This window comes from Nycticebus coucang, chromosome 21 (assembly GCF_027406575.1).
Source record: "Nycticebus coucang isolate mNycCou1 chromosome 21, mNycCou1.pri, whole genome shotgun sequence".
Taxonomy (NCBI): domain Eukaryota; kingdom Metazoa; phylum Chordata; class Mammalia; order Primates; family Lorisidae; genus Nycticebus; species Nycticebus coucang.
Genome location: NC_069800.1, coordinates 43,563,408 through 43,590,503, shown reverse-complemented (window position 1 = coordinate 43,590,503; position 27,096 = coordinate 43,563,408). Strand labels below are relative to the sequence as shown.

The 27,096-nt window shown below is 43.1% G+C and overlaps 1 protein-coding gene across 5 annotated transcripts; it reads left to right on the top strand.

Annotated features, from left to right (window-relative positions):
* The first annotated feature begins 387 nt into the window (after window positions 1–387).
* Window positions 388–27,096, top strand: DSN1 (DSN1 component of MIS12 kinetochore complex). 5 transcript variants are annotated; one of them, XM_053573575.1, is made up of 11 exons: window positions 388–620; window positions 3,398–3,446; window positions 3,904–4,008; window positions 9,129–9,202; window positions 9,964–10,036; window positions 14,444–14,531; window positions 16,333–16,392; window positions 16,792–16,866; window positions 18,397–18,529; window positions 25,345–25,432; window positions 26,322–27,096. In XM_053573575.1, exons 2-11 carry the CDS (start codon window positions 3,413–3,415, stop codon window positions 26,423–26,425), a joined length of 834 nt encoding a protein of 277 aa, XP_053429550.1. In that variant the 5' UTR covers window positions 388–620; window positions 3,398–3,412; the 3' UTR covers window positions 26,426–27,096. The 5 variants fall into 5 exon arrangements, with proteins under 5 accessions (XP_053429550.1, XP_053429547.1, XP_053429551.1 ...); XM_053573572.1 differs by having other exon boundaries at window positions 3,691–4,008; XM_053573574.1 differs by having other exon boundaries at window positions 412–502; window positions 3,691–4,008.

Below are 27,096 nucleotides of genomic sequence, written 5' to 3'. Positions count from 1 at the left end.
AAAAAAAGAAAGAAAAAAGAAACCGCCGCAAAAAGACATGAAGTCCTAAACCGCAGGAGTGGGATCGGCTGAGGCAAACTGAACTCTGAGCTCCGATCCACCCTGGGAGGAGTCACGAGTCACACAGTTCTGGAACTAGGAAGATAAAGGGAGTGGGGAACCTTCAGTGACAGGGCAAGGTATCTTAGATGCCCTCTGATGCGCTATATTCCTTCGGCAAGTATATCTGGCTGTTTGCTTGTCTTAGATGGGCTTTGGGGACTCTCGGGAGCAAAAGGACTCGATATTATGGCGAGAGGAGTAGGGGGGAAGGTGGTGACATAACCTTGGGGACCGCAGAGGACTCAAATAAGAGAGGCGGAGCCGGCAAAACCCGTGAACCCGGCGTACGCATGCGCATCGCTGGAGATGGGCGTAGTGCGTGCGCGTGCGCGTGCCCGAGGGACCGGAGGCTGCGCATGCGCCCTCGGTTGGCGGGAGTTTTGGACCAGGCGACACTGGCGTAAGTGGCGGACCGCACACCCTACCTGCTCCGGGGTGGACCCACCGCGGTAGCGCAAGGGGCCGCTGAGGCCGCGGAGGGCGACTTGTGGCCCGGGACTGCACAGGCTCGCTCTAAGGTCAGGAAGTTTCAGACTTCTCCCTTAATATGACCCTGCTCTCCCCCGCACCAGCCTCTGGCGTCTTACCCCTTGGGCCCAGCCTGAATCGCTGCTCCCACTGCCCCTGACAGCGGACACTCGCGGGTACCGGGAGCGCTTAGACCTCCCAGGTGAAATAAAACCCGAGGGAGAGCCACGCTCCTCGTTAGGGGACTGTCTGCAGAGGCAGCGGACTAGACTTCAGAAAAGTGGTTAAGGGCCTGGGAGAGGTTGGAGGTACAGGCTGGGCTCGAATTTCGCTTCTGCCCCCGGGCTGGCTGTGTAACAGTCTTGGGCCAGGCTTTTTGCCCCTTTGAACCTCAGTTTCCTATCTGCAAAATGTAGTTAGTGAAAGGGTGGAAATTTATTAGGTGCTCCTTGCGGGTGGAGAAAGAATTCTCAAAATTAGCTCGGCACCCGTAGCTCACTGAGTAGGGCGCCGGCCACATGCATCGAGGCTGGCGGGTTCTAGCCCGGCCCGGGCCTGCTAACCAATGACAACTGCAACCAATAAATAGCCGGGCGTTGTGGCGGGCGCCTGTAGTCCCAGCTACTTGGGAGGCTGAGGCAAAAGAATCGCTTAAGCCCAAGAGTTTGAGGTTGCCGTGAGCTGTGACGTTAAGGCACTCTACTGAGGGCGACAGCTTGAGACTCTGTCTCAAAAAAAAAAAAAAAAGGAAAGAAAAAAAAAACTTTATTTTCCCAAGAAAGAAAGAGACACAGAGAGATTGAGAGAGGTCCCACGGTAAGAAGGAAGGGAGAAAGTGTGGGGCAGTTCAGGAAGAGCAGCTAGTGTTTTTAAAGGGCAACAGTGTGCCTCCCCTCCCTTTGTTTGCATCACGGTATTGTTAACAAAAGTGGGCATGAAGCTACTGTGTTGGATTTTTTTTTCTCATATAACAGATTGATAACAGAAATTAGTTTCTTTTTTATAGCAAAAGTGATCTGGTACAGAAGTGGATAGCTCACACTCCTGTCTGTTCAAGGCTGTGAACTCTTAGTGATAAGGAGTTAGGTCATAGGTGTTTTAATTAAACAAAGGATAGTTGTACTGTGAACTTGTTTCTCTTGTTTTGTGTTTGATAGTTTATTTTCTTGTTAGACATGTTATTAGTAAGACCACCTTTCAGTTAGTAGTGTTTATGGAGTTATGGAAAGGATCAGGTGGGATGATGATGCTAGTAAGATGCTTTCATAGCACAAGTCTTGGCATATAGTAAACTCTCAACAAATGACAGTTGTTGCTGTTATTATCCAGACTTCAGTCTGTATGATACAATCATAAGGACAGTGAGGACTGAGATCCTTGACTCCTCATTGTTACCTTTTCCATGTTCTTCTGTTATGTTCATTTTTCTATACTAAGCACCCCCACAGACAGAGTTCTGCTGGAAAGGAGGGGTAGTATGGAAGATAACAATGCCGCAGTCATGTCCTTGCCCTCTTTCAGTCAGTTGTCTGTGACAGACACTAGAATACTAATTGGTTTTGCTGGGGAGATACATGCTAGGGAGACCAAGGGGTGTAGTGTATAGCTACCAACTGTGTCAAAGAGAAGTGGTTGGAAAGTTTTACAATTAGAAGGACAGATGTGTGCAAAGATTCAAAAATAGTATAGGGAGACTGGTGCAGTGGCTTGGACCTGCAATTCCAGTTACTCCACAGGGTAAGGTCAAGGGAACACTTGAGGCTAGGAGTTTGAGACCAGCCTAGGTGATAAAGTGAGACCCTAGCTGGGCATTGTGGTGGCTGCCTGTGGTCCCAGCTACTTGAGAGGCTGAGGCAGGAAGGTCACTTGAGCCCAAGAGTTTAAGGTGCTGTGAGCTAGGAAACCACAGCACTCTACCCATAGAGAAGATTAAAAATGCCAGGGGCACAGTATGAGACTGTCTCAAAAAAAAAAAACGGACACGATGGCTCAAGTCTGTAATCCCAGCACTCTGGGAGGCTGAGGCTGGTAAATTGCCTGAGCTTACAAGCTCAAGACCAGCCTGAGCAAAAGCAAGACCCTGTCTCTAAAAATAGCTGAATGTTGTGGTGGGCAATTGTAGTTCCAACTGCTTGGGAGGCTGTGGCAAGAGAACTGCTTGAGCCCAAGAGTTTTAGGTTACTGTGAGCTATGAGCCACAGCACTTTACCAGGGGCAAGAAACTGAGACTCTGTCTCAAAAGAAAAAAAATAGTACAAGGAATAGGAGTGGCAGGAGAGAGCAGAAATAGGTGGGACTAGCTTAAGGAAGGTAGAAAAATCTCTGCATGTGTCTAAAGAATTGATTGGAAAAGAGCTATTGGATGTAGGAAAACTAATGGAGAGAATTGTAGTGGAAGAGGGGAGCAGAAATTGTGAGAACTGAAGTGGGAATGAAGAAAAGATTTAGAGAAGAGACTTATGGTGGAATGGATAGGATTTTGGATCTGGAGAGCTAAGAATAAATAAAGGATAACAAGCTTTTTCTAGTTTGGAAGACCAAGTAGGTCATAATGTCATCAATGAATTAGCAAATTAGGAATGAGTTAAACACGAAATAATTGGGAAATAAGGTACGGTGTGTGTTAAGGGAGACGTGAATATTTCTAGCCATAAGTTCTGTAGAAATTCAGAAGAAGAGATATTGGCCACTAATAGATATTCTTTGTGGAGGAGGTCAGTGAGGGCACTTCAGAGAGGCTGGAAAGCACAAGGCCTATGTGGGTGCTGTTCCACTGAGAGTGGAGCTAAAATGTGAAGAACAGATCACTTCATTTTCCTCTTTTCAGAGTTCCCCACCCAAGATGACTTCAGTGACTAGATCAGAGATTATGGAAGGTAAGTACTGTAGTGAAATTCAGTATCTCTTGCCTTGGATTTAGGCTTCTGAGCTATATTCAAATCTTTTCTTGGCTCCTGGTGGATTTGGAATTACATAGTTATGTATTTGTAGAGATGCTTCTTCAATGTTTCCATGATCTGGGGGCATACATTTTCATTTTCTTTTTCCACCTTTTTGCACAGATACTTAGTTGTGGTGGGTTTGAATTTTGTATTTTGACTTTTTTGTAATAAATGCTAGAACAACCAGTGATGTCTAAGACTCATGATCATCAATTGGAATCAAGTCTCAGCTCTGTGGAAGTGTGTACTAAATCATCTGCCTACCCGGAGATGACTCAAGGTGTTTCAAAGGAAAGAATTTACCTTGACTCTAGCCTCACAAAAGGGGGAAGTTGTGATCCCAGCCACCAGGAAGGACTTCAGTCAAGGTCCCTTCGTTTGTCTCCACAAGAGCAATCTACCCATCATCAAGACAGGAGGCAATCCTGGCGGCGAGCAAGTATGAAAGGAACGAACCGGCGGAAGTCATTGCATCCCATTCACCAGGGCATCACAGGTGGGGTGCTATTACATAAGACAGTGAGGTTCCAGCTCAGATAAGAGGCAGTCAGGTATGGCAGAAAGTGTGCAGAATAGATGTCACTTTGAACAAATTACTTTACCTCTTTGAGCCTCAGTTTCCTTATCTGTAAATGGAGACAAAACTATCTACCTTGTGGGGATATTCTACATTTATAAGTACTGTTGTCAAACTTCTAGTAAGCGTTCAGTATTATTGCTATTTAGATGATATGATTGGCTGCCACAAACATTCTGATTTCTAATTGTTCTGCAAGCATGAGAGACATTAAAAAAAAATCCCTTCCTAGGCTGGGTGAGGTGGCTCACACTTGTAATCCTAGCACTTGGGGAAGCCAAGGCGGGTAGATTGCCTGAGCTTACAGGTTCAAGACCATCCTGAGCCTGAGCGAGACTCCATCTCTAAAAAATAGCCAGGCATTGTGGTCGGCTCCTGTAGTCTCTACTTGGGAGGCTGAGGCAAGAGGATCGCTTGAGCCCAAGAGTTTGAGGTTGCTGTGAGCTGTGATGCCACGCACTGTACCCAGGGTAATAAAAAAAAAATCCTTCCTGGCCGGATGCAGTGGCTAACCCCTGTATTCCTAGCACTCTGCAAAGCCAAAGTGGGTAGATTGCTTAAACTCAGGAGTTCAAGATGAGCCTGAGCAAGAGCCAGACCCCATCACTACAAAAAATAGAAAAACTAGCTGGGTATAGTGGTGTATGCCTGTAGTCTCAGCTACTTGGGAGGCTGAGGCAAGAGATTGCTTCAGGCTCGGCGCCTGTGACTCAAGCAGCTAAGGCGCCAGCCACATACACCTGAGCTGGCGGGTTCAAATCCAGCTCAGGCCTGCCAAACAACAATGACAGCTGCAACCAAAAAATGGTCAGGCGTTGTGGCCGGTGCCTGTGGTGCCTGTTACTTGGGAGGCTGAGGCAGGAGAATTGTTAGAGCCCAGGAATTGGAGGTTGCTGTGAGCTGTGATGCCATAGCACTCTACCCAGGGTGACAGCTTGAGGTTCTGTCTCAAAAAAAAAAAAAAAAAAAGATTGCTCCGGCCCAAAAGTTTGAGGTTGCTGTGAGCTACAATGATGCCACAGTACTCTACCCAGGGTGACAGTGAGACTGCACCTAGAAAAAGAACAAAAATTCTTTTTGTGCCTGGGCACCCATAGCACAGTGGTTATGGCTCCAGCCACATACACCAAGGCTGGTGGGTTCGAACCCAGCCCCAGCCAGCTAAACAACAATGACAACTGCAACAAAAAAAATAGCTGGGCTTTGTGGTTATGGTGCCAGGCATAAACACCGAGGGTGGTGGGTTCGAGCCTGGCCCAGGCCAGATAAAAAACAATGACAGCTGCAACAAAACATAGCCGGGCATTGTGGCGGATGCCTGTAGTCCCAGCTACTTGGGAGGCTGAGGCAAGAGAATCGCTTATGCCCAAGAGTTTGAGGTTGCTGTGAGCTGTGATGCCACGGCACTCTACTGAGGGCAACATAGTGAGACTCTGTCTCAAAAAAAATATTCTTCTTGTGGCTTTCTGCCTCATACCCTAAAGTGAAACAGAAGGTGCTTCGGTTGATAACCTGATTTTAGCCTTTATAACTGGAAATACCTCAGAGGGAAGATGCACATAGAAACACCTAAAGTGAAAACCTCGTATCTCAGGATGCTGTGTTTGAATGTGATTTGTGTCATTTTGTCTGAATTTACAATAGTAACTATCTCAGTAAGCATCATAATGTGTGATGTGGAAGTTCAAGAAGAACATACTAGCTGTGTGCTTTTTTTGTGGGGGGGGGGAGGAACAGTGTCTCACTCTGTTGTTCAGGCTAGAGTGCCATGGCCTCAGCCTTGCTCACAACAACTTCAAACTGGTTTCAAGGGATCCTCCTGCCTCAGCCTCCTGAATAGCTGGGACTACAGATGCCAGCCACAAGGCAGGGCTAATTTTTGTATTTTTAATAGAGAGAGGGTCTTGCTCTTGCTTGAGCTGGTCTCCAACTCCTGAGCTGAATGGGATCCTCCCATTTCAGCTTCCCAGAGGCCAGGCCCTGGTGGTGTGCTCTTGAGCGGAGATTACTTAACCTTTACCCTAAGAGGGTGAAATAGTATTTATTGTACAGGGATTGTGCGCAGATTAAGTGAGTTGATACATAACACGGTACTTGACACATAACTGTCAAATGTTAAACTATTGGCGATTACTCTTAGTTATTATCTTACTTCCAGATAGTCTGATGTGTAGAAGGACATCTGGTTAAAAACAGCCACTTGGCACATCAGAAAATTGCTGCCATAGTGCCCATGCACTTTACTCCCTAGATGTGCTGAGGAAACAGTGCTTCCTCAAGATTAGCCTTCCCCTCCCCTCTATGCCAGAGCATTTAGACTTAAAATTCTGTATAACAAAAAAATCACCAATGTAATAAGATGGTTATCACCTGGTTATTCCTGGCTACCTGCCAAGTTCTTTGGTTATAAGGCAGAAAGTATTCTGTTTTTCTATTTTGGGGTTGGTGGGGGCAGAGTCTCACTTTGTCAACCTCAGTAGAGAGCTATGGTATCATAGGTCACAGCAACCTCAAACTCTTGGGCTCAAGTGATTCTCTTGACTCAGCCTCCCGAGTAGCCGGGACTATGGGGGCTTGCCACAATGCCCTGCTATTTTTAGAGATGGGGTCTTGCTCTAGCTCAAGTTGGTCTCGCAGCAATCCACCCACCTCAGCCTCCTAGATTGCTGGGATTACAGGCATGAGCCACCTCACCCGGCCTATCATATTTTTCTTCACTAATGGTGGTGATAGTTAAGAGAGGAGACAAGAGAACTTTAAAAACAGCCAGTTGTGGGCAGAAGTCAAATAGAGACATGTAGCTCTTATAATTCCCCCAAACTTCCTTTGCCATATAATTGTTTTTAAATGGGCATAATTGAAAAAGCAGTAACTACATCTTACTTGAGGATCCAGTGGCATAATTATGTAAAATAAACTACCCAATTCAGTATAATAACTCACTTTGTGACCTTGGGCAATTACCTATTACCATATAGCCTTTGTGTCTCAGTGTTATCATGTATCATCAAAATAGAAGTAAGATAGCCTGAGCAACATTGCAAGACTGTCTCTATAAAAAATTAAAAATTAGCCAGGCATAGTGGTACAAGCCTGTAATCCCACCTATTTGGGAGACTGAAGCAGGAGGATCTCTTGAGCCCCGGATTTTGAGGTTACAATGAGCCATAATGATGCCACGGCACTCTAGCCTAATGACAGAGCGAGATTTTATCTAAAAAAAAAATAATAATAACAATAAAACAGGCCCGGCATGGTGCCTCATGCCTGTAATCCTAGCACCCTGGGAGGCCGAGGTGGTTGGATACCTTGAGTTCACGGGTTCGAGACCAGCCTGAGCAAAAAGCAAGACCTTGTCTCGACTAAAAATAGAAAAACTGAGGCAAGAGGATCACTTGAGCCAAAGAATTGGAGGTTGCTATGAGCTATGATGCTATGGCACTCTACTCAGGGCAACAGCTTGAGATTCTGCCTCAAAAAAATAATAATAAGGCTCAGTGCCTGTAGTTCAGCAGCTAGGGCGCCAGCCACATGCACTGGAGCTGGTGGGTTTGAATGCAGCCTGGGCCTGCCCAACAACGACAACTACAACCAAAAAAAAAAAAAAAAAAGCCGAGTGTTGTGGTGGGCACCTGTAGTTCCAGCTACTTGGGAGGCTGAGGCAAGAGAACCTCTTAAGCCCAAGAATTTGAGGTTGCTGTGAGCTGTGATGCTACGGCACTCTATGCAGGGTGACAGCTTGAGACTCTGTCTCTAAAAAAATATATATAAATAAATAAAAATAATAAAACATAATTAAGATACTTGCCTCAAAGTTAAATGAGGTATGCATACTTTTTTTTTTTTTTTTTGAGACAGAGTCTTACTTTGTCAACCTTGATAGAGTGCTATGGGGTTGTAGCTCACAGCAACCTCAAATTCTTGGGCTCAAGTGATTCTCTTGCCTCAGCCTCTCAAGTAGCGGGGATCACATGTTCCCTTTACAACTCTGGGCTATTTTTAGAGGTGGGATCTCTTGCTCAGGCTGGTCTCAAACTGGTGAGCTTAGGCATTCCACCTGCCTTGGCCTCCCAGAGTGCTAGGATTACAGGCATGAGCCACTAGGTATACAAAGCATTTAATCAAATGCTTTTATATAGCAACTGTTTAACAAATATTAGCTGCTAATGTTATTATTAGGCCATTATAGAAATGCAATGTGTGGGAAAAACATTTATCTTAGTGACAGACTTGGGTTTGAATTCTGGCTCCATCAATCTCTGGCTTTGAGCAAGTCATTTCCCCTCTGAGCTTCACTTTCCTTCTTTGTAAAATGGAAATCACAGAGTTTATAAGAGGACTCTTAAGACAATGTATTTAATATGTTTAAGGCATATTGCAGTTACTGTCTTATAAAAATGTTCAAATGTTCCCATATCCTTTCTTCAAATAGTGTATATGAATCATCAAGAAAAAATAACTTTTTTTTTAATCCACCCTGGTTAACAAAACAAAATGTTAAGGTTATATACATATTCTTAAAACAGTTTTTTTTGGGGTTTTTTTTTTTTTTTTTTGGAGATAATCTTACTCTGTCACTCTGGGTGGCGTCATCATAGTTGACAGCAACCTCAAACTCCAGGGCTCAAACATTCCTTTTGCCTCAGCCTCCCAAGTAGCAGAGACTTACAGGTACCTGCCATGGCGCTCTGCTAGGTTTTCCTATTGTTAGTAAAGATGGGGTCTCACTCTTGCTCAGGCTGGTCTCAAACTCCTGAGCTCAGGCAATCCACTTGCCTTGGTTTCCCATAGTGCTAGGATTATAGTGTGAGCCATGGCACCTGGTCAACAACTTTTTTATTTTTTAAGTTTGGGTGCACAAATGGGAACAGGTCATTCCTCAGTGGTCCTGGAAAAATTGGAATTCTCTCTTTAATCAGACAAGGCTGCTTCTTGCCTTAAGTTGGATTTGCATCAGGAGGGAGGAGATTTTTCAGTTTTGTTTCTCTATTAACTGGGTAAGGATCCAGTTCCTTAAATGTGACAATATCTTATGTTAGAGCTCAGCAGGTCCATCAGCGTCAATTTAGCAGAAAGCAAACGGCTTGGCTCTCTTCTGCTTTCCAGTTTCCAGGTGAGGTTCTTAGGATTGGGTAATTATTTTTTTTTTAACTGTTACAGTGACCTCTAAGACACATTGACAGTATGTGAGGATCTCTAAAGATTAAAAGATGTTTCTGTCTGGGTGGAATAAATTTAAAAGCTGGATTTAATCCCAGCAGCTGATTTCTCTCTGACTTGAGCTTTCTACTAATCCCATTGGTGATGTTGCTGCTAACTGAGCAGCTAGCAGAGATTTCCCTAATATAGTGTCCTTTTTCCCCACTGGCAGTAGATAATGGGAATTTTAAATGGGTAGAGGTCATAATCTAAATTATCATGGACATTTATGGTCCAGCTACATGCTAAATCAATATATGACCCATGCTTTAGAGGTTTCTATTAAAGTTATATTGTGTGTTATATTGCTAACTGGTGTTTGCCTCAGTTTAGATAAGTTAGTAATTTGTGTGAATACAATCATCTTTTCCTGAACCAAAAATCAAAATGCACAGGTTTTTTTTTCCCCTGATCTATTTGTTTTATATGAAAAGTCTCAGGTATAAAAATTCCGATTTAGGGGCGGCGCCTGTGGCTCAAGGAGTTGGGCGCCGGTCCCATATGCCGGAGGTGGCGGGTTCAAACCCAGCCCCGGCCAAAAAAACCACAAAAAAAAAAAAAAAAAAAAAAAAAAATTCCGATTTAGTTTCATATTTGTTAAACATCAGAAAGTTGCATGAATTTAGTACTGGCCTGAAAGATGTTTTTGTCCTGAAAATATTTTTCTTTATTTAGTTCTCTGTTCAGAAACTTGAACCTTTCCTAAGGGATTCTAAAGGCTTCAGTGTTGAAAGTTTTAGAGCCAAAGGTAAGTTGCTAAATAAGTGAGTGAGATTTGACTCCGTGGAGCCAAAGCCTCATTTGTAGGATCCCCATTTACAGAAGCTGCTGCCTTATAAAACGAGCTCTCTTTTTATCCTTTTTTTAATTTATTTTTTTGTTTTGCAGTTTGGCCGGGGCTGGGTTTGAACTCACCACCCTCAGTATATGGGGTCAGCACCCTACTCACTGAGCCATAGGCACCACCTTCTTTTTATTCTTAATTGCAAGAATATATGCTTATGAAGCTCAGAGGGTAGGAAAGTGAGATATAATCCTCCTCTCTACTCCAAACCCTAGTCTCAGCTCCTCTCCCTAGAGGCAGCTCCAATTTCTTGTGTATCCTGGGAGAGATACTGCTTTTCCAAATATTCATAAAATTCATGTGAATAACTGTGTACTATTCTATACATTGTCTTTTTTTATTTTTAACCTAATAGATTGTTCCATATCAGAGTTGTAGAGCTGCTGCTTTGACATTTTGGTAGCCACATATTGTAATATTCCATTATATAAGTGCATCATATTTGTTTATTCAATTCTTTACCAGTAGGCTTTTAGGAGTATTTTTTTTTTAAAATAAGTTCTTAGGATCAAAATTAACTCATTCAAATGAAATGATAGGAATTACTATATTATCTTCCAGAGAGGTTTTATCAGTTTATTACAGCTGTCACCAGCAATAAATGCCAAGTATCTATTTTCTCACATTCTCACCAGCATGGTTTCATTAAAATTTTAGATTTTCTTACTCCTTTATAGGTGATAGAAGATATTTTATAGTTTTTTGTTTGTTTGTTTTTGTTTTTGAGACAGAGCCTCAAGCTATCACACTATGTAGGGTGCTGTGGCATCACAGCTCACAGCAACCTCCAACTCCTGGGCTCAAGCGATTCTCCTGCCTCTGCCTCCCAAGTAGCTGGGATTACAGGCGCCTGCCACAATGCCTGGCTATTTTTTGGTTGCAGCCATCATTGTTGGGCGGGCCCAGGCTGGATTCAAACCTGCCAGCTCAGGTGTACGTGGCTGGTGCCTAGGCCGCTTGAGCCACAGGCGCCGAGCCAATATTTTATAGTTTTAATCTATGTTCCTTTTTCTTATGAAGAAGATAAGCATTTTTTCCTATTTTTAGAGCTATTCTTAATTTTCTATGTATTATCTATTCATATCTTTGCTCATTTGTTTAAATTGGAATGCTGGCCTTTTTAAATTGATTAGTAGGAGCTCATTATATAGTAAGTAAATTATTAGCTGATTGTCTTTGATATCAGTTAAACATATTCTTTTCCAGGAATCAATTTTCAACTTTATAGGAAATAGCTATTTTCCTCATAATAAAAATATGCAATCATCTAGGATCAGAAATCCTCAACTAGAAGACCTAGAAAATACATGAACTCAGGCTACTTACCACTTGAAATTGTTTATTTGAGAATCGCACCATCACATAATTAAATACTTCAGGGTTATCTTGGTAGGTAATTAACATAACCTTTCCCCTCTGCATTCTTCCTAAGGGATTATTAGCAGAATCATCAAGTCTAGCAGAGACCTATTTTCACCTTATGCCCATAATTTTTTATTTGCCTCCAATGTTTCTTATTACAGGCGGTCCCTGGGTTATGAACAAGATCGGTTCTATAAGTTTGTTTTTAAGTTGAATTTGTATGAAAGTTGAAATAGGTACATTTACCTATTAATTGTTATGGCTTCCATTCCTAAGAGCAAGTTGTATATAAATTGGATGTTTGTAACTCAGTGACTGCCTGTACATGCTTGCCTTTTGCTTGACTTCTGTAATGTTTTCCCTTCAGTGCCAGCAATTCAAATCTCTCTCTTTTTTTTATTGTTGGGGATTCATTCAGGGTACAAGAAACAAGGTTACACTGATTGCATTTGTTAGGTGTAAAGTCCCTCTTATACTTGTGTCTTTCCTCCAAAAGGTGTGACTCCCCCACCCCCCTTCTCCCTTTCTTCTCTCTGCTCTTCCTTCTCCCACCCCCTCCCTCTTTTCCCACTCTCTGCTCTTCCTCCCCCACCCGCCCTTCTCACTATCTCTCTGCTCTGCCCTTCCCCCACCCCACCCCACTATATACTAGGTCATTAATTGTCCTCATATCAAAATTGAGTACATAGGATTCCTGCTTCTCCATTCTTGTGATGCTTTACTGAGAATAATGTGTTCCGGGCTGTACCTGTGGCTCAGTCAGTAAGGTGCCGGCCCCATATACCGAGGGTGGTGGGTTCAAACCCGGCCCCGGCCAAACTGCAACCAAAAAATAGCCGGGCGTTGTGGCGGGCACCTGTAGTCCCAGCTACTTGGGAGGCTGAGGCAGGAGAATTGCTTAAGCCCAGGAGTTGGAGGTTGCTGTGAGCTGTGTGAGGCCACGGCACTCTACCGAGGGCCATAAAGTGAGACTCTGTCTCTACAAAAAAAAAGAATAATGTGTTCCACTTCCATCCAGGTTAATACAAAGGTTATAAAGTCTCCATCTTTTTTAATGGCTGAATAGTATTCCATGGTATACATATACCACAGCTTGTTAATCCATTCCTGGGTTGGTGGACATTTAGGCTGTTTCCACATTTTGGCAATTGTAAATTGAGCTGTGATAAACAGTCTATCAAATCTCTTGGAAAGAATGAAATATCAGTGCAGATACACCTTTTTTTTTTGGAGACAAGAGTCTCACTTTCTCACCTCTAGTAGAGTACTGTAGCATCACAGCTCACAGCAACCTCTAATTCCTAGGCTTAAGCGATTTTCTTTTTTTTTTTTTTTTTTTTTTTTGTAGAGACAGAGTCTTACTTTACTGCCCTTGGTAGAGTGCCGTGGCGTCACACGGCTCACAGCAACCTCCAGCTCTTGGGCTTACATGATTCTCTTGCCTCAGCCTCCCGAGCAGCTGGGACTACAGGCACCCGCCACAACGCCCAGCTATTTTTTTTTTGTTGTTGCAGTTTGGCCGGGGCTGGGCTTGAATCCTCCATCCTTGGCATATGGGGCCAGCGCCCTACTCACTGAGCTACAGGCGCTGCCCTTAAGCGATTTTCTTGTCTCAGTCTCCGGAGTTGCTGGGACTACAGGTACCTGCCACAACACCAGCTATTTTTAGAGACAGGGTCTCACTCTTGCTCAGGCACCTTGGCCTCCCAGAGTGCTAGGATTACAGGTATGAGCCACTGCGCCCAGCCTGCAGATAACACCTTTTAAAATGCTCTCTTTCTGCCTTTCTTTTTTTCTTTTTTGGAAAGAGTCTTAACTCTGTCACCCTGTGTAGTGTGCTATGGTGTCATAGCTCACAGCAACTCAAATTCTTGGGCCAGCCTCCTGAATAACTGGGACTACAGGTTTCCACCACAACACCCAATAGCTTTTTTAGAGACGAGTCTTACTTTTAAGCTCAGGCTGATCTTGAACTCCTGAGCTCAAGCAATCCACCTGCCTCAACCTCTCAGTGTGTTAGGATTATATGCGTGAACCACTGCACCAGGCCCTTTCTTTTTTCTTTTTCTTTTTATGAGAGAGTCCCACTCTATTGCTTTTGATAGAGTGCCATAGCATCATGCCTTACAGCAACCTCAAACTCTTGGGCTTGAGCCATCCTCTTGCCTTGGCCTCCTGAGTAGCTAGCATTACATGTGTTCTGTACTACCCCCGGCTAGTATTTCCTATTTTTGCTAAAGACAGGATTTTTTTTTTTTTCTCTTCTTTTTTTTTTTTGGAGACAGACTTACTGTGTCACCTTCGGTAGAATGCTGTGGTATCACAGTTCACAGTAACCTCAAACTCTTGGGCTTAAGCGATTCTCTTGCCTTAGCCTCTCAAGTAGCTGGGACTACAGGTACTCACCACAGTGGCTGGCTAATTTTTTGTTGTAGTTGTCATTGTTCTTTGGCTGACCCGGACCGGATTCAAACTCTACAGCCTTGGTGTATGTGGCCAGTGACGTAACCACTGTGCTACCAGCACTGAGCCTGGAGACAGGATCTTGACTCTTGCTCAACCTGCTCTCCCATTCTTGAGCTCAAGTGATCCATCCACTTCCTCCTTCTAGAGTGCTAAGATTATAGGGATGTGCCACCACACTCAGCCTTAAAATGCTTTTTCACTCATCATTTATAAAACTACTTATCATAAATGCCAAAGAAGAGTTGTCTTCCATTTTATCTATAAATGCCAAAGAAGAGTTGTCTTCCATTTTATCTATACTTACTGGAGAATAAAATAAATTTTTGCTGTATAGTCATACTATTTTGGGGGGCTGGGATGGCCAAAATTTAACAGGGGACCCTAGCGCTGGGACCACCTTAAGTATGTTACACTTTTCTCAGCAGCTCATTATGAAAATGTGTATCTTCTTTATCTTATAACTTATAAATTTGTTTTCTTTAGTATCTTCTCTTTCTGAAGAATTGAAGCATTTTGCAGATAGGCTAGAAAGTGATGGAACTCTACAAAAATGTTTTGAAGATTCAAACAGGTAGTAGTTCCCCTTTTGTCCTAAATTATAATTGAAGTAAGACTTTTGATTATAATGAGAAAGTTGTTCATTCACTCAACAAACATTTATCCAGCATCCCAGTCCTTTTTAGGTACTGGAAATATAGTGATAGATAAGTCAAGCAAGGTCTTTCTTGTCATACATTGTAATAGAGGAAACAAACAAATGCATAAAAATAATGATTTCACAGATAGTAGTAATCTAGGAAGTCAGTAAATACCGTAGGGACTTGATGGTGAGCAGCTTTAGCTGGAGTGTTCAGAGAAGACCTCGAGTGGTTTAGCCTTTGGACAAAATCCTGTAAGACCTGAATGATGAGAAGGAACATGCCATGAAAAGAAAAGTATTGTTCAGATCTTTGCTTGCCATGCAAAATGAGTGAAATTTGTGTTCTTTGGCTCTTGGCAAACAAGAATATTAGCAGGAATTTAAAAATCTTCCAAAACTTGGAAGTTTCTCAACAGGGGCAAGGCTAACATCCCCAATCCTCATTCCTACCCTGTAACAAATCATGCCACTTGGGCTTACATCCTGAACTTTAAGTAGATAATGTATTTTTCTACTTTTCCACAGATTCTTAGGATTGACGTTGGTTGTCAGGAAATGAAAAATATTTTAGCTTAACATAGCATCTCTCTTTTTTTTTTTTTTTTTTTTGAGACAGTTTCACTATGTTGCCCTTGGTAAAGTGCCACAGTGTCACAGCTCACAGCAACCTCCAACTCCTGGGCTTAAGCGATTCTCTTGCCTCAGCCTCCCGAGTAGCTGGGACTACAGGCGCCCACCACAACGCCCAGCTATTTTTGGTTGCAGTTTGGCTGGGGCTGGGTTTGAACCCGCCACCCTCGGTATATGGGGCCGGCGCCTTCTCGACTGAGCCACAGGCGCCGCCCAACAACATAGCATCTCTTAATGAAGTGTGTTTAAGCATAGACAACTGCATCTCAACTAGAAGTGGTAGAGGCTGAGTGTCACAGGCATTAGTAGAAAAATGTAAATGGTAACATAACTGATTTGTCTCTGATGGGTAGAATACCAAGTACTTCTGTAATATTTTGGCATTTCGGTGCCTTCTTATTTTCCATTAAAATTAATCACCCAGCTCAGCTGAGCCATTGGGTGACAGTAGGAATCAAAAAGTTGGTGAGGAGGGTGGAGCCAGAACACAGGCAGTTTTATGTGCCAAGTTAAGGAGTTTTGACTTTTCTTCTGTATGCAGTAGAAAGTCACAGTTCTTTTTTTTTTTTTTTTTGTAGAGACAGAGTCTCACTGTACCACCCTCGGGTAGAGTGCCGTGGCGTCACATGGCTTACAGCAACCTCCAGCTCTTGGGCTTACGCGATTCTCTTGCCTCAGCCTCCCGAGCAGCTGGGACTACAGGCGCCCGCCATAATGCTCGGCTATTTTTTTGTTGCAGTTAGGCTGGGGCTGGGTTTGAACCTACCACCCTCGGCATATGAGGCCGGCGCCCTACTCACTGAGCCACAGGCGCCGCCCGAAAGTCACAAGAGTTCTTAAGCAAAAAAACTAAAAGGAATATTTTTAAGAAAGGTTAATCTGGCTATGGTGTAAATTGGAGTTGATGAGAGAAATAGAACATAAAAAGACAATTTCAAAAATTATTACCTAGTGCAAAAGTGAGATAGAGTCCAAGAGTAAGTATTTGTTGAAAGATAAGAATTATGAATTCTATTGCTATTAAAGTTATTTAAAGCATTATACTAAATCAAGTTTTCCTTGAAAGTTTCATGTTAATCTGATGATCTTACCTATTTCCCAGAAAAGCATCAGATTTGTCTCTGGGAGCATCAGTGGCTGAGATGAAGGAATACTTAAACAAGTAAGTGAAAATGAATACTTCTGTTAGAAAATCTACAGTCATTCTCCATCTGGAGAAAATAACTAAACCTGGGAAAAATGACTACTAAACATTGTGTTCAGAGAGTCAGTACTAGTGCACATACATCAGTACCAGAAGCTAGAAGGCTATTTATTGAGATTTTTGTAGACTGTACTCATGCCTAGTTTCATAGTGTGGAGTCTGGGGAATAAGGATGTTAATTTGATTTTAAGAACTCACGTTTCATGTGATTAAATTAATATTCTTTGAATGGGTCAAGCTTTCTAATCCTTTATGCCCTTTCAACTTGAATTTTATAACCAGATTCTATACTTATTGTCTTGAGTGATTTAGAATGAGATGATAAAAAAATCAACTGAATTTTTTCTGAGTCTATAGGTTTTCTGTAGAAAGTCAGACTTGGGATCAGCTCTTGCTGCGCTACCAGAAGGAGGCTGAAGAAATACTATCCAGGTTAGATCTGTGAATTGGAAATAAGCTGTCTTTTTACCTTTAAGAGTTTTGTCTGAGTTTATTTCATTTCTGTTAGCACAAATTGAATGACGAATCCTTTCTTTTTTTTTTTTTTTTTTGTAGAGACAGAGTCTCACTTTATGGCCCTCGGTAGAGTGCCATGGCATCACACAGCTCACAGCAACCTCCAACTCCTGGGCTTAAGCGATTCTCTTGCCTCAGCCTCCTGAGTAGCTGGGACTACAGGCACCCGGCACAACGCCCAGCTATTTTTTGGTTGCAGTTCAGCTGGGGCTGGGTTTGAACCTGTCACCCTTGGTATATGGGGCCGGCGCCTTACCGACTGAGCCACAGGCGCTGCCCCGATGAATCCTTTCTTACAGGCCAGTCAGCTCAGCAAGACCTTTATAAAGTATATTTTAGCACTTTCTGACCAAAAATGGAACATGAGGGAGGGGAGAGTTGGTGTTATTAATTTCAGCCCAAAACAGAATTGCCCTTGTTCTGTGTTCTTGGCTGCCATTTCATATCCTGGACAAGCCAGGCACATCTCTGCCTTATACCTGGCAACCTAGGGTTGGGCCAGGAATGTTAGTGAAAGTGCTTTCAGTGAGTTCATGGCCTCTGAGCAGTTTTAGGGTGGTGGTGGTGCTCCTGGCTAGGACCTTTGTTGGGACAAAAAGAAATGAAAAGGAGCAGTGGAGGTGGATGTGAGGCAAGAGAAGATCTTTTTTTTTATTTCTTTTTTATTTTCTAGAGACAGAGTTGTACTTTGTTGCCCTGTAGTCACAGCTACTCGGGAGGCTGAGGCAAGAGAATCGCCTAAGCCCAAGAGCTGGAGGTTGCTGTGAGCTGTGATGCTACGGCACTCTACCGAGGGCGACAAAGTGAGACTGTTAAAAAAAAAAAGAGGGTGGTGCCTGCGGCTCAAGGAGTAGGGCGTCGGCCCTATATACCGGAGGTGGTGGGTTCAAACCTAGCCCTGCCAAAACTGCAAAAAAAAAAAAAAGAATAGTCTTTGTAGACTCAGCACCTGTAGTGCCAGCCACTGAGGGTGGCAGGTTTGAACCTGACCTGGGCCAGCTAAGCCACAATGACAACTGCAACAACAACAAAAAAATTGCTGGGCATTGTGGTGGGCACCTGTGGTCCCAGATACTTGAGAGTCTGAGGCAAGAGAATTGCTTAAGCCCAAGAGTTTGAGGTTGCTGTGAGCTGCGATGTCATAGCACTCTACCCAGGGAGACATAGTGAGACTCTTTATCAAAAAAAAGAAATAGTCTTTGTATATGGCTCTTACTATTAAAGATCGAGTCAATGACCTGAAGCTTCCAGCATTTCCTAGAATCCAGAGATATAAAAACATTAATGTTGGATAATTGTTCCAAACCTCTTATAAATAAGAGAGCCGCTCTAAGAGTAGGGTGGAAGAAACTAATTCAGTCTCATAGGAAGTTTTTTCTTAAGAAAATCTTTGGTATCTTTCCCAGAAAATTCCTTCAAAGCTCTTTTGCTTTGTTTTGTTTTTAGAGGCTCTACTGAAACAAGAGTGGAATCTGTGACATATAATGGGTCTTCACAGAGTGAAATTCTCAGTACAAAGCCTGACTACCAGAAAATATTACAGAACCAGAACAGAGTTTTTGATTGTATGGAGTTAGTGGTAAGTGGGCTCATGTTTATTTTGTTGAGTTATCCAGCTTTGCTACCTTGTAATCCTTGGAAATGAAGAGACCTTGAGAATGTATGCAATAAGTATATTCAACTCCACCTTGGGGGGACATGGAGAGATAATTAAAAAAAATAATACATAACTATAGATATGGTGGTAGGAGCTGATAAAGCAAGGGTAAGGGGGGGAATATTGTACATGTAAATTGTGTAAATTTGGAATAATCTTTTTTTTTTTTTTTTTTTTTGTAGAGACAGAGTCTCACTTTATGGCCCTCGGTAGAGTGCCGTGGCCTCACACAGCTCACAGCAACCTCCAACTCCTGGGCTTAAGCGATTCTCTTGCCTCAGCCTCCCGAGTAGCTGGGACTATAGGCGCCCGCCACAACGCCCGGCTATTTTTTGGTTGCAGTTTGGCCGGGGCCGGGTTTGAACCCGCCACCCTCGGTATATGGGGCCGGCGCCTTACCGACTGAGCCACAGGCGCCACCTGGTATAATCTTTTTTTATTTTTTTTACCATAACCAGCTTTATTGAAATATCCACATGCCATATAATTCTTCCATTTAAAGCAGGGTGTCCAACCTTTTATTTTTCTTTCTCACATTGGAAAAATAAGAGTTATTTTGGGCCACACACTAAATACACAAACACTAATGAAAGGTGATGAGCAAAAGAAAAGGTCTGTGCATACTTTTGTGATATCCAATACCACAGATAAGCAAAACAAGTGTCAAATAATCTGCATGCATTCCATGGGTCACAGGTTGGATACGCCTGATTTAAAATGTACAGTTCAGTGATTTTTAGTATTCACTGAATTGTGTAACTATCACCACAGTTAATTTTAGAACATTTTCATTGTCCTAAAAAGAAACCCCATAATCATTAGCAGTTGCTCATTATTTGTCTCCAATCCTCCAGCCCTAGGTAACCCTTCATCTACTTTATTCTGTCTCTATAGATTTGCATGTTTTGGGCATTACTTTCATATGTACACTTAAGTGTTGATCACCTAGTTCCAATTTAGTATTGAGAACGAGAGGTGCTTGTTTTTTCTTTTTTTTTTTTTTTGGCCGGGGCTGGGTTTGAACCCGCCACCTTGGGCATATGGGGCTGGGCCCTACTCTGTTGAGCCACAGGCACTGTCCCTTGTTTTTTCATTCTTATAAGACTTCACTTAGAAGAATGGTCTTTTTTTTTTTTTTTTCCAAATCAGTATTACAGACTGAAGGAAGAATAGTCTTTAGCTCCATCCAGGTTGTTACAAAAGATAGTAGATCACATTTTTTTTTTTTTTTTTTTTTTTTTTTTTGAGACAGAGTCTCAAGCTGTCACCCTGGGTAGAGTGCCATGGTGTCATGGCTCATAGTCTCCAATTCCTGGGCTTAAAGTGATTTCTCCTGCCTCAGCGTCCCAAGTTGTTGGGACTACAGTTGGCTGCCACAACACCCGGCTATTTTTTGACTGTAGTTATCATTGTTGTTTGGCAGGCCCAGGCCAGATTCGAACCTGTCAGCTCTGGTGTATGTGGGTGGCTGTCTGGCGCCCTAGCTGCTAAGCTACAGGCATCGAGCCACCTTTTTTTTTTTTTTTTTTTTTAAAGACAGAGTCTCACTTTATCACCCTCGATAGAGTACCTAGGTGTCACAGCTCACAGCAACTCCAACTCCTGGGTTTTAGGCAATTCTCTTGCCTCGGCCTCCCAAGTAGCTGAGACTATAGGCGCCTGGCACAACGCCTGGCTATTTTTTTTGTTGTTGCAGTTTGGCCAGGGCTGGGTTTGAACCTACCATCCTTGGTACATGAGGCTGGCACCCTACTCACTGAGCCACAGGCGCCACCCTTTTTTTTTTTTTAGGGCTGAGTATTATTCCATGGTATACATATACCACATTTTATTAATACACTCATGTGTTGATAGGCGTTTGGATTGTTTCCATATCTTTGCAATTGTGAATTATGCTGCTATAAACATTCAGGTGCAATTGTCTTTTTTTTTTTTTTTTTTTTTTTTTTTTTTGCAGTTTTGGCCAGGGCTGGGTTTGAACCCGCCACCTCCAGCATATGGGGCCGGCGCCCTACTCCTTTGAGCCACAGGCGCCACCCCAATTGTCTTTTTTATAACTTATTTTTTTCCCCTGTGGGTAAATACCAAGTAGTCGGATTGCTGGATCAAATGGTAGGTCTACTGTTAGTTCTTTGAGGTATCTCCATACTACGTAGAGGTTGTACTAGTTTGCAGTCCTACCAATGGTGTATTAAGTGTTCTTTTCTCTCTGCATCCATGCCAGTATCTCTTGTTTTGGGACTTTTTGATAAAAGCAGTTCTCACTGGAGTAAAGTGGTATCTCATTGTGGTTTTGATTTACATTTCTCTGAAATTAGAGACATTGAGCATTTTTTTATTTGTTTGTTGGTGGTCTGCCTTTTTTTTTTTGCAGTTTTTGGCTGGGGCAGGGTTTGAACCTACCACCTCCGGTATATGGGGCCGGCCCCTTCCTCCTTGAGCCACAGGAACCTCCTGCCTTCTTTTTTTTGAGATAGAGTCTCACTCTTGGCACCCTGAGTGGAGTGCTGTGGTGCCATGGTCCACAGCAACCTTAAGCTCTTGAATTCAAGCAGTCATCTTGCCTCAGATTTTCTATTTTTAGTAGAGACGGGGATCTCACTCTTGCTCAAGCTATTCTCCCTCTCCTGAGCTCAAGCAATCCACTTGCCTCAGCCTCCCAAAATGCTAGGATTACAGGTGTAAGCCACCGTGCCTAGCCTAAGAAACTCAGTTTTACAGGATACAAAATTCTAGGTTGGCCATTATTTTGCTTGGGAAGACTAAGAATGGGGCCCCAGTCCCTTCTGTCTTGTAAGTTCTTAGATGAGAAGTCTGCAGTTACTCTGATAGATTTTCTTTTGTAAGTTGCCTGATGCTTTTGCCTTACGATTCATAGGAGTTCCTCTTTTGTGTTAACTTTGGCCAGTCTGATGACTTTATGTCATAGTGATTGCCTTCTGGTGATGACTCTCCTAGGAGTCCTTTGTGTTTCTGATATCTGGATGTACAGATTTCTAGCAAGGCCTGGGAATTTTTCCTCAAGTATTTCCTCAAATAGATTTTCCAGCCCTTGTGTATTTTCTTCTTCACCCTGGGATGACTAGGATTCTTATGTCCGCCCTCTTTACATAATCCCGTATTTCTTGCAGGTTTTGCTCATTCCTCTTATTTCTTTGTTCTTTCTCTTTGATTTACTTAATTCAAAGATATCTTCAAGTTCTGAGATTCTTTCCTCTGGCTGGTCTAGGCTGTTCTTAAGGCTTTCCACTATGTTTTATATTTCCTCGAATGAATTTTTCATTTCCAGAAACTCTACTTGATTTTTTTTTTTTTTTTTTTTTTTTTGAGACAGAGCCTCAAGCTGTCACCCCGGGTAGAGTGCTGTGACATCACAGCTCACAGCAACCTCCAACTCCTGGGCTCAAGCGATTCGCCTGCCTCCATCTCCCAAGTATCTGGGACTACAGTTGCCCGCTACAACACTCGGCTATTTTTTTGGTTGCAGCCATCATTATTATTTGGCAGGCCTAGGCTGGATTCGAACCCACCAGCTCAGGTGTACGTGGCTGGCGCCTTAGCTGCTTGAGCCACAGGTGCTGAGCCAATTTTTTTTTTTTTTAAATAATTTGATTTCTTTCTGAGGCAGGTGGATTGCCTGAGCTCAAGACTTAGAGACCAAGCCAGGCATGGTGACTCATGCCTGTAATCCCAGCATTCTGGGAGGCCAAGGCGGGCACATTGCCTCAGCTCATAAATTCAAGACCAGCCTGAGCTAGAGCAAGACCCTGTCTCTAAACATAGCTGGGCAGGCTTGCTGCCCGTAGCTCAGCGGTTAGGGCACCAGGCACATATACTGAAAGGCGGTGGGCTTAAAGCCAGCCTGGGCCAGCTAAACAATAATGACAACTACAATATAAAAATAGCTGGGTGTTGTGGCAGGCACCTGTAGTCCCAGCTACTTGGGAGGCTGAGGCAAGAGAATCGCTTAAGCCCAAGAGTTTGAAGTTGCTATGAGCTGTGATGCCACCACACTCTATAGAGGGTGACATAGTGAGACTCTTGTGTCAAAAAAAAATAAATAAAAATAGCCGGGCGTTGTGGTGGGTGCCTATAGTCCCAGCTACTTGGGAGGCTGAGGCAAGAGAATCGCTTTAGCCCAAGAGTCTGAGATTGCTGTGAGCTGTGATGCCATAGCACACTATCAATAGCGACAAAGTGAGACTCTGTCTCAAAAAAAGAAAAAAGAAAGAGACTGCCTGAGCAAGAGTGAGACTCTACCTCTAAAAATAGCTAGGCGTTGTGGCAGGCGCCTGTCCTGTAGTCTTAGCTACTTGGGAGACTGAGGCAAGAGGATCACTTGAGCCCAAGAGTTTGAGGTTGCTGTGAGCTGTGATGCTGTAGCACTCTACCAAGGGCAAGAAAGTAAAACTGTGTTTCAAAAAAATAAAGAATAAAGTCAAACTAGAACCTAGAGTCTTTATTAAGCTAAAAAAGAATCACATGAACAAAAAATAATTTGATTTCTTTATTCATTTCCTGCATTATTATTTTTTATTTGTGTTGGGTTTCTGTTTTTCTTGTGTTTTGTTGAGCTCCCTTATAATCCATCTTTAAAATTCTTTAAAAGTCATTTTAACATTTTTTTTTTTTTTTAATTTGGCCGGGGCTGGGTTTGAACCCGCCACCTCCGGCATATGGGACCGGCGCCCCACCCGCTGAGCCACAGGCGCCGCCCTAAAAGTCATTTTAATTTCTCATTTTGGTTTGTTTCCACTGGTATGAGTTGTTTTTTTTCTGGGGGTGTCCATTCACTGATTTTATATGTATCCCAAGATCTTCTGCTGACTTCTCATCTAGGGAAGCCTTTGCTTCTTGTTTTTGGATTGCTATACAATAGCTTGGTTTTTGAAGGCCCCTCTGAGATGCTATTTGAACAGAGACTTTTAGGAAATGAACCATAAGAACATTTGGGGTCTAGTATTGTGTCAATCTAGGTATCAACAGAAAGCAGGTGGCATTTGAAACAGGGTAATTCAAGAAGAGTTTAGGCAGGGTGCAGTGTCTCAGTCCTGTAATTCTAGTACTCTAGGAGGCCAAGGCGACAGGATTGCTTGAGGCCAGAAGACCATCCTGAGCTAGAGAGAGACCGCTCCTATACAAAAAAAGAGAAAAAGAAATTGGCCAGGCAGGGTGGCTCATGCCTAAAATCTTAGCAGTCTGCAAGCCTGAGGTGGGTATTCGCTTGAGCTCAGGAGTTGGGGTTTTTGTTTGTTTGTTTGTTTGTTTTTTATAGAGACAGAGTCTCACCTTATCGCCCTCAGTGGAGTGCCATGGCGTCACACAGCTCACAGCAACCTCCAACTCATGGGCTTAAGCAATTCTTTTGCCTCAGCCTCCCGAGTAGCTGGGACTACAGGTGCCAGCCACAACGCCCGGCTATTTTTCGTTGCAGTTTGGCCGGGGCTGGGTTTGAATCCGCCACCCTCGGTATATGGGGCCGGCGCCCTACCCACTGGGCCACAGGCCCCGCCTGAGCTCAGGAGTTTGAGATCAGCTTGAGCAAGAGTGAGACCCCAGCTACTTGAGATTCTGAGGCAAGAGGATCTCTTGAGCACAAGAGTTTGAGGTTGCTGTGAACTATGATGCCACAGCACTCTATCCAGTATGACAAAGTGAGACTCTTATCTCAAAAAAAGAAAAGGGCTGGGTATAGTGGTAAGTGCCTGTAGTCCTAACTACTCAGGAGGCTGAAGCAGGAGAATCACTTAAGCCTAGGGGTTTAAGGTTGCAGTGAGATACGATGATATTTTGCACTCTAGCTTGAGCAACAGAGTAAGACTCTGTCCCCCAAAAATTTATTTATTTATTTTGAGACAGAGTCTCAAGCTTTTGCCTGGGTCGAGTGCTTTGGTGTCACAGTTCACAGCAACCTCAAACTCTTGGGCTTAAGCGATTCTCTTGCCTCAGCCTCCCAAGTAGCTGGGACTACAGGCGCCCACCACAATGCCTGGCTTTTTTGGTGCAGTTGTTTGGCAAGCCGGGTCTGGATTTGAACCTGCCAGCTTTGGTGTATGTGGCTGGCGCCCTAGCTGCTTGAGCTATAGGCGCCGAGCCTGGCCCCAAAAATTTTAAACAAGTGTTTATTTTCAAAGAGGCTATGTATGAAAGTGTGGATATTGGGCGGCGCCTGTGGCTCAAGGAGTAGGGCGCCGGTCCCATATGCCGGAGGTGGCGGGTTCAAACCCAGCCTTGGCCAAAAACCAAAAAAAAAAAAAAATTAAGTGTGGATATTAGGGAACTACAAGAGTTAGAGAATTAACCTGGGGTTTAGAGGCAGTATAGCTCTAAAAAGAGGCAGTCGCAGTTATTGTGGCACCTGGGGGAAGAAAGTCACAGGCTCTTTGATGGAGCCATGACTTTCAGTTAAAGGACGTAGCTAACTCAAGATGAGCCTTCCAGGAGCAAGCCTGACCTATTCAGCTCCTTCCCAATTGGGCTCCCTCTTGGCCACACCTAACCAGAAGCCAGAGGACATGGCATCCTGTTAGCAGAGGTCATACAGGTCAGCTTTCTGGGGTAGAGAGCAGCCTGGAGAAGACAGGAGTGTGGCTCGGGAGAAAGTGTATCTGGCATAAGCATTCCAGTTTGGAAGAACAACAAATCCAGAGCTCCTGAGTACAAGCTTGCCTGGTGGGTTTGAGGAACATCTGAGATACCGTGGACTGTTGCAGCTTACAGCTGTCTTTTATGTGCAGATGGATGAATTGCAAGGATCTGTGAAGCAGCTGCAGGCCTTTATGAATGAAAGTACCCAGTGCTTCCAGAAGATGTCAGCACAGCTTGGTAAGCTTGTCTCTTTAGTAATCAGAGCTTGGGTTTTCTTTATATTATAGCAATTGGGAGACCAATTGCCCTTCAAAAAATATGGTCCCAAGGAGTAAAACCTTTATCAGGTTATTGTCCCCAGAAAGTAAGACCTATGTCAGGTGATTTGTTTTTCTTCCCACAAAAAGTATTATGCTGTAGGTACTCAGAGTTGATGGAAAATTTCTAGATATTATTTCCACAGAAGCACAGTAGACTAAGAACTAAATCCCTATGACCTATTGTTTTGATAGTTTTTATTATTTTTTTTTTTTTTTTTTTTGAGACAGTCTTATTATGGCCCCCTCAGTAGAGTGCTGCAACCTCAAACTCTTGGGCATAAGCAAGCTTGCCTCAGCCTCCCAAATAGCTGGGACTACAGATACCCACCACAAAGCCCAGCTATTTTTTGTTGCAGTTGTCATTGTTGTTTAGCTGGCCCAGGCCGGATTTGAACCTGCCAGCCTCAGTGTATGTGGCCAGCGTTATAACCACTGTGCTACGGGGACCGAGCCATGTTTTGATAGATTCTTGACTGAAGAAATACTCACCCATTGTACCCATTGCCTTTTCCCTCTTCATTTGTCAAGGATCTACTAAATGATACTGACAGTCCTCCTCCATACCCTTTTCTGACCTCCTCCCAGCTCTAATGATTTGCTATACACACCTTCATTTTCTTATTCATCACATTGTAATTGTAGTAATGGCTGACTTTGTTATCAGACAGCCATCTCCGTGAGGACAAAGACTCTTATTTGTCATTGTAATCCCCTTCAATGTCTGACACACTGTCCACCTATTATATTTTCAATAAATGTTATGTGAATCCAATTGAAATTTAACTGTTTGCCCCTTTTCTCTGCAGGGAAGAGAAGCATGCAACAATTAGATCCCTCACCAGCTCGGAAACTACTGAAGCTTCACCTTCAGAACCCGCCTACTACACCTGGATCTGGATCTGGTCAGTGACCTTACACAGCTTTTCTGGGACAGGTGCTCAGGAGGAGAAGAATAGGAAGAGTGTCCCACCACATGACAGCACGGAGATTTCTATCCTGTTACTTTAGAGGATAACTGGCTGACTATAGAGCACGTTGACTTTTTTCTAAAAATGATAGAATTTATACATCCAAAAGAATGTTATATATATGATATTTTTTCCAGGAATGTACAAAATACTTGAAATTTCTTTTCTGAAATGACCTTCAGAACTAGTGGCCCATGCTTTTATATATCCTTCATGGTCAGAAATCTTTATCTTTTGAAGGCATTTTTCAGGTTTTGAAACAACCAAAGGCATTTAGAACCAAGTCTGATGAGACATTTTTAGGAGCCAGGTTGAAATTGGTTGTGCAAGAATGAGACTAATTTTCTAGTGTGGCTGTGCAGGTGATTTTAAATAGAAGAGTTTTGAGCATTTTGTGAATCAATGGGATTCATATATCAATTCATAAGATGTCCAATTGGAAGGAAATACTTCTCATTCTCTATGTGCTATTGTATATAGCGTGTTTTAGTTTTTAATATTCAGTTCATCTCCTAAATCCTGGATTCATAGCAAGAAGGGGCTAAGTACTACTTTTAATTGTTCTTTGTTTTTTTTTGTAATCTGCATTATAAAATTGCTCATTATTAAAAGC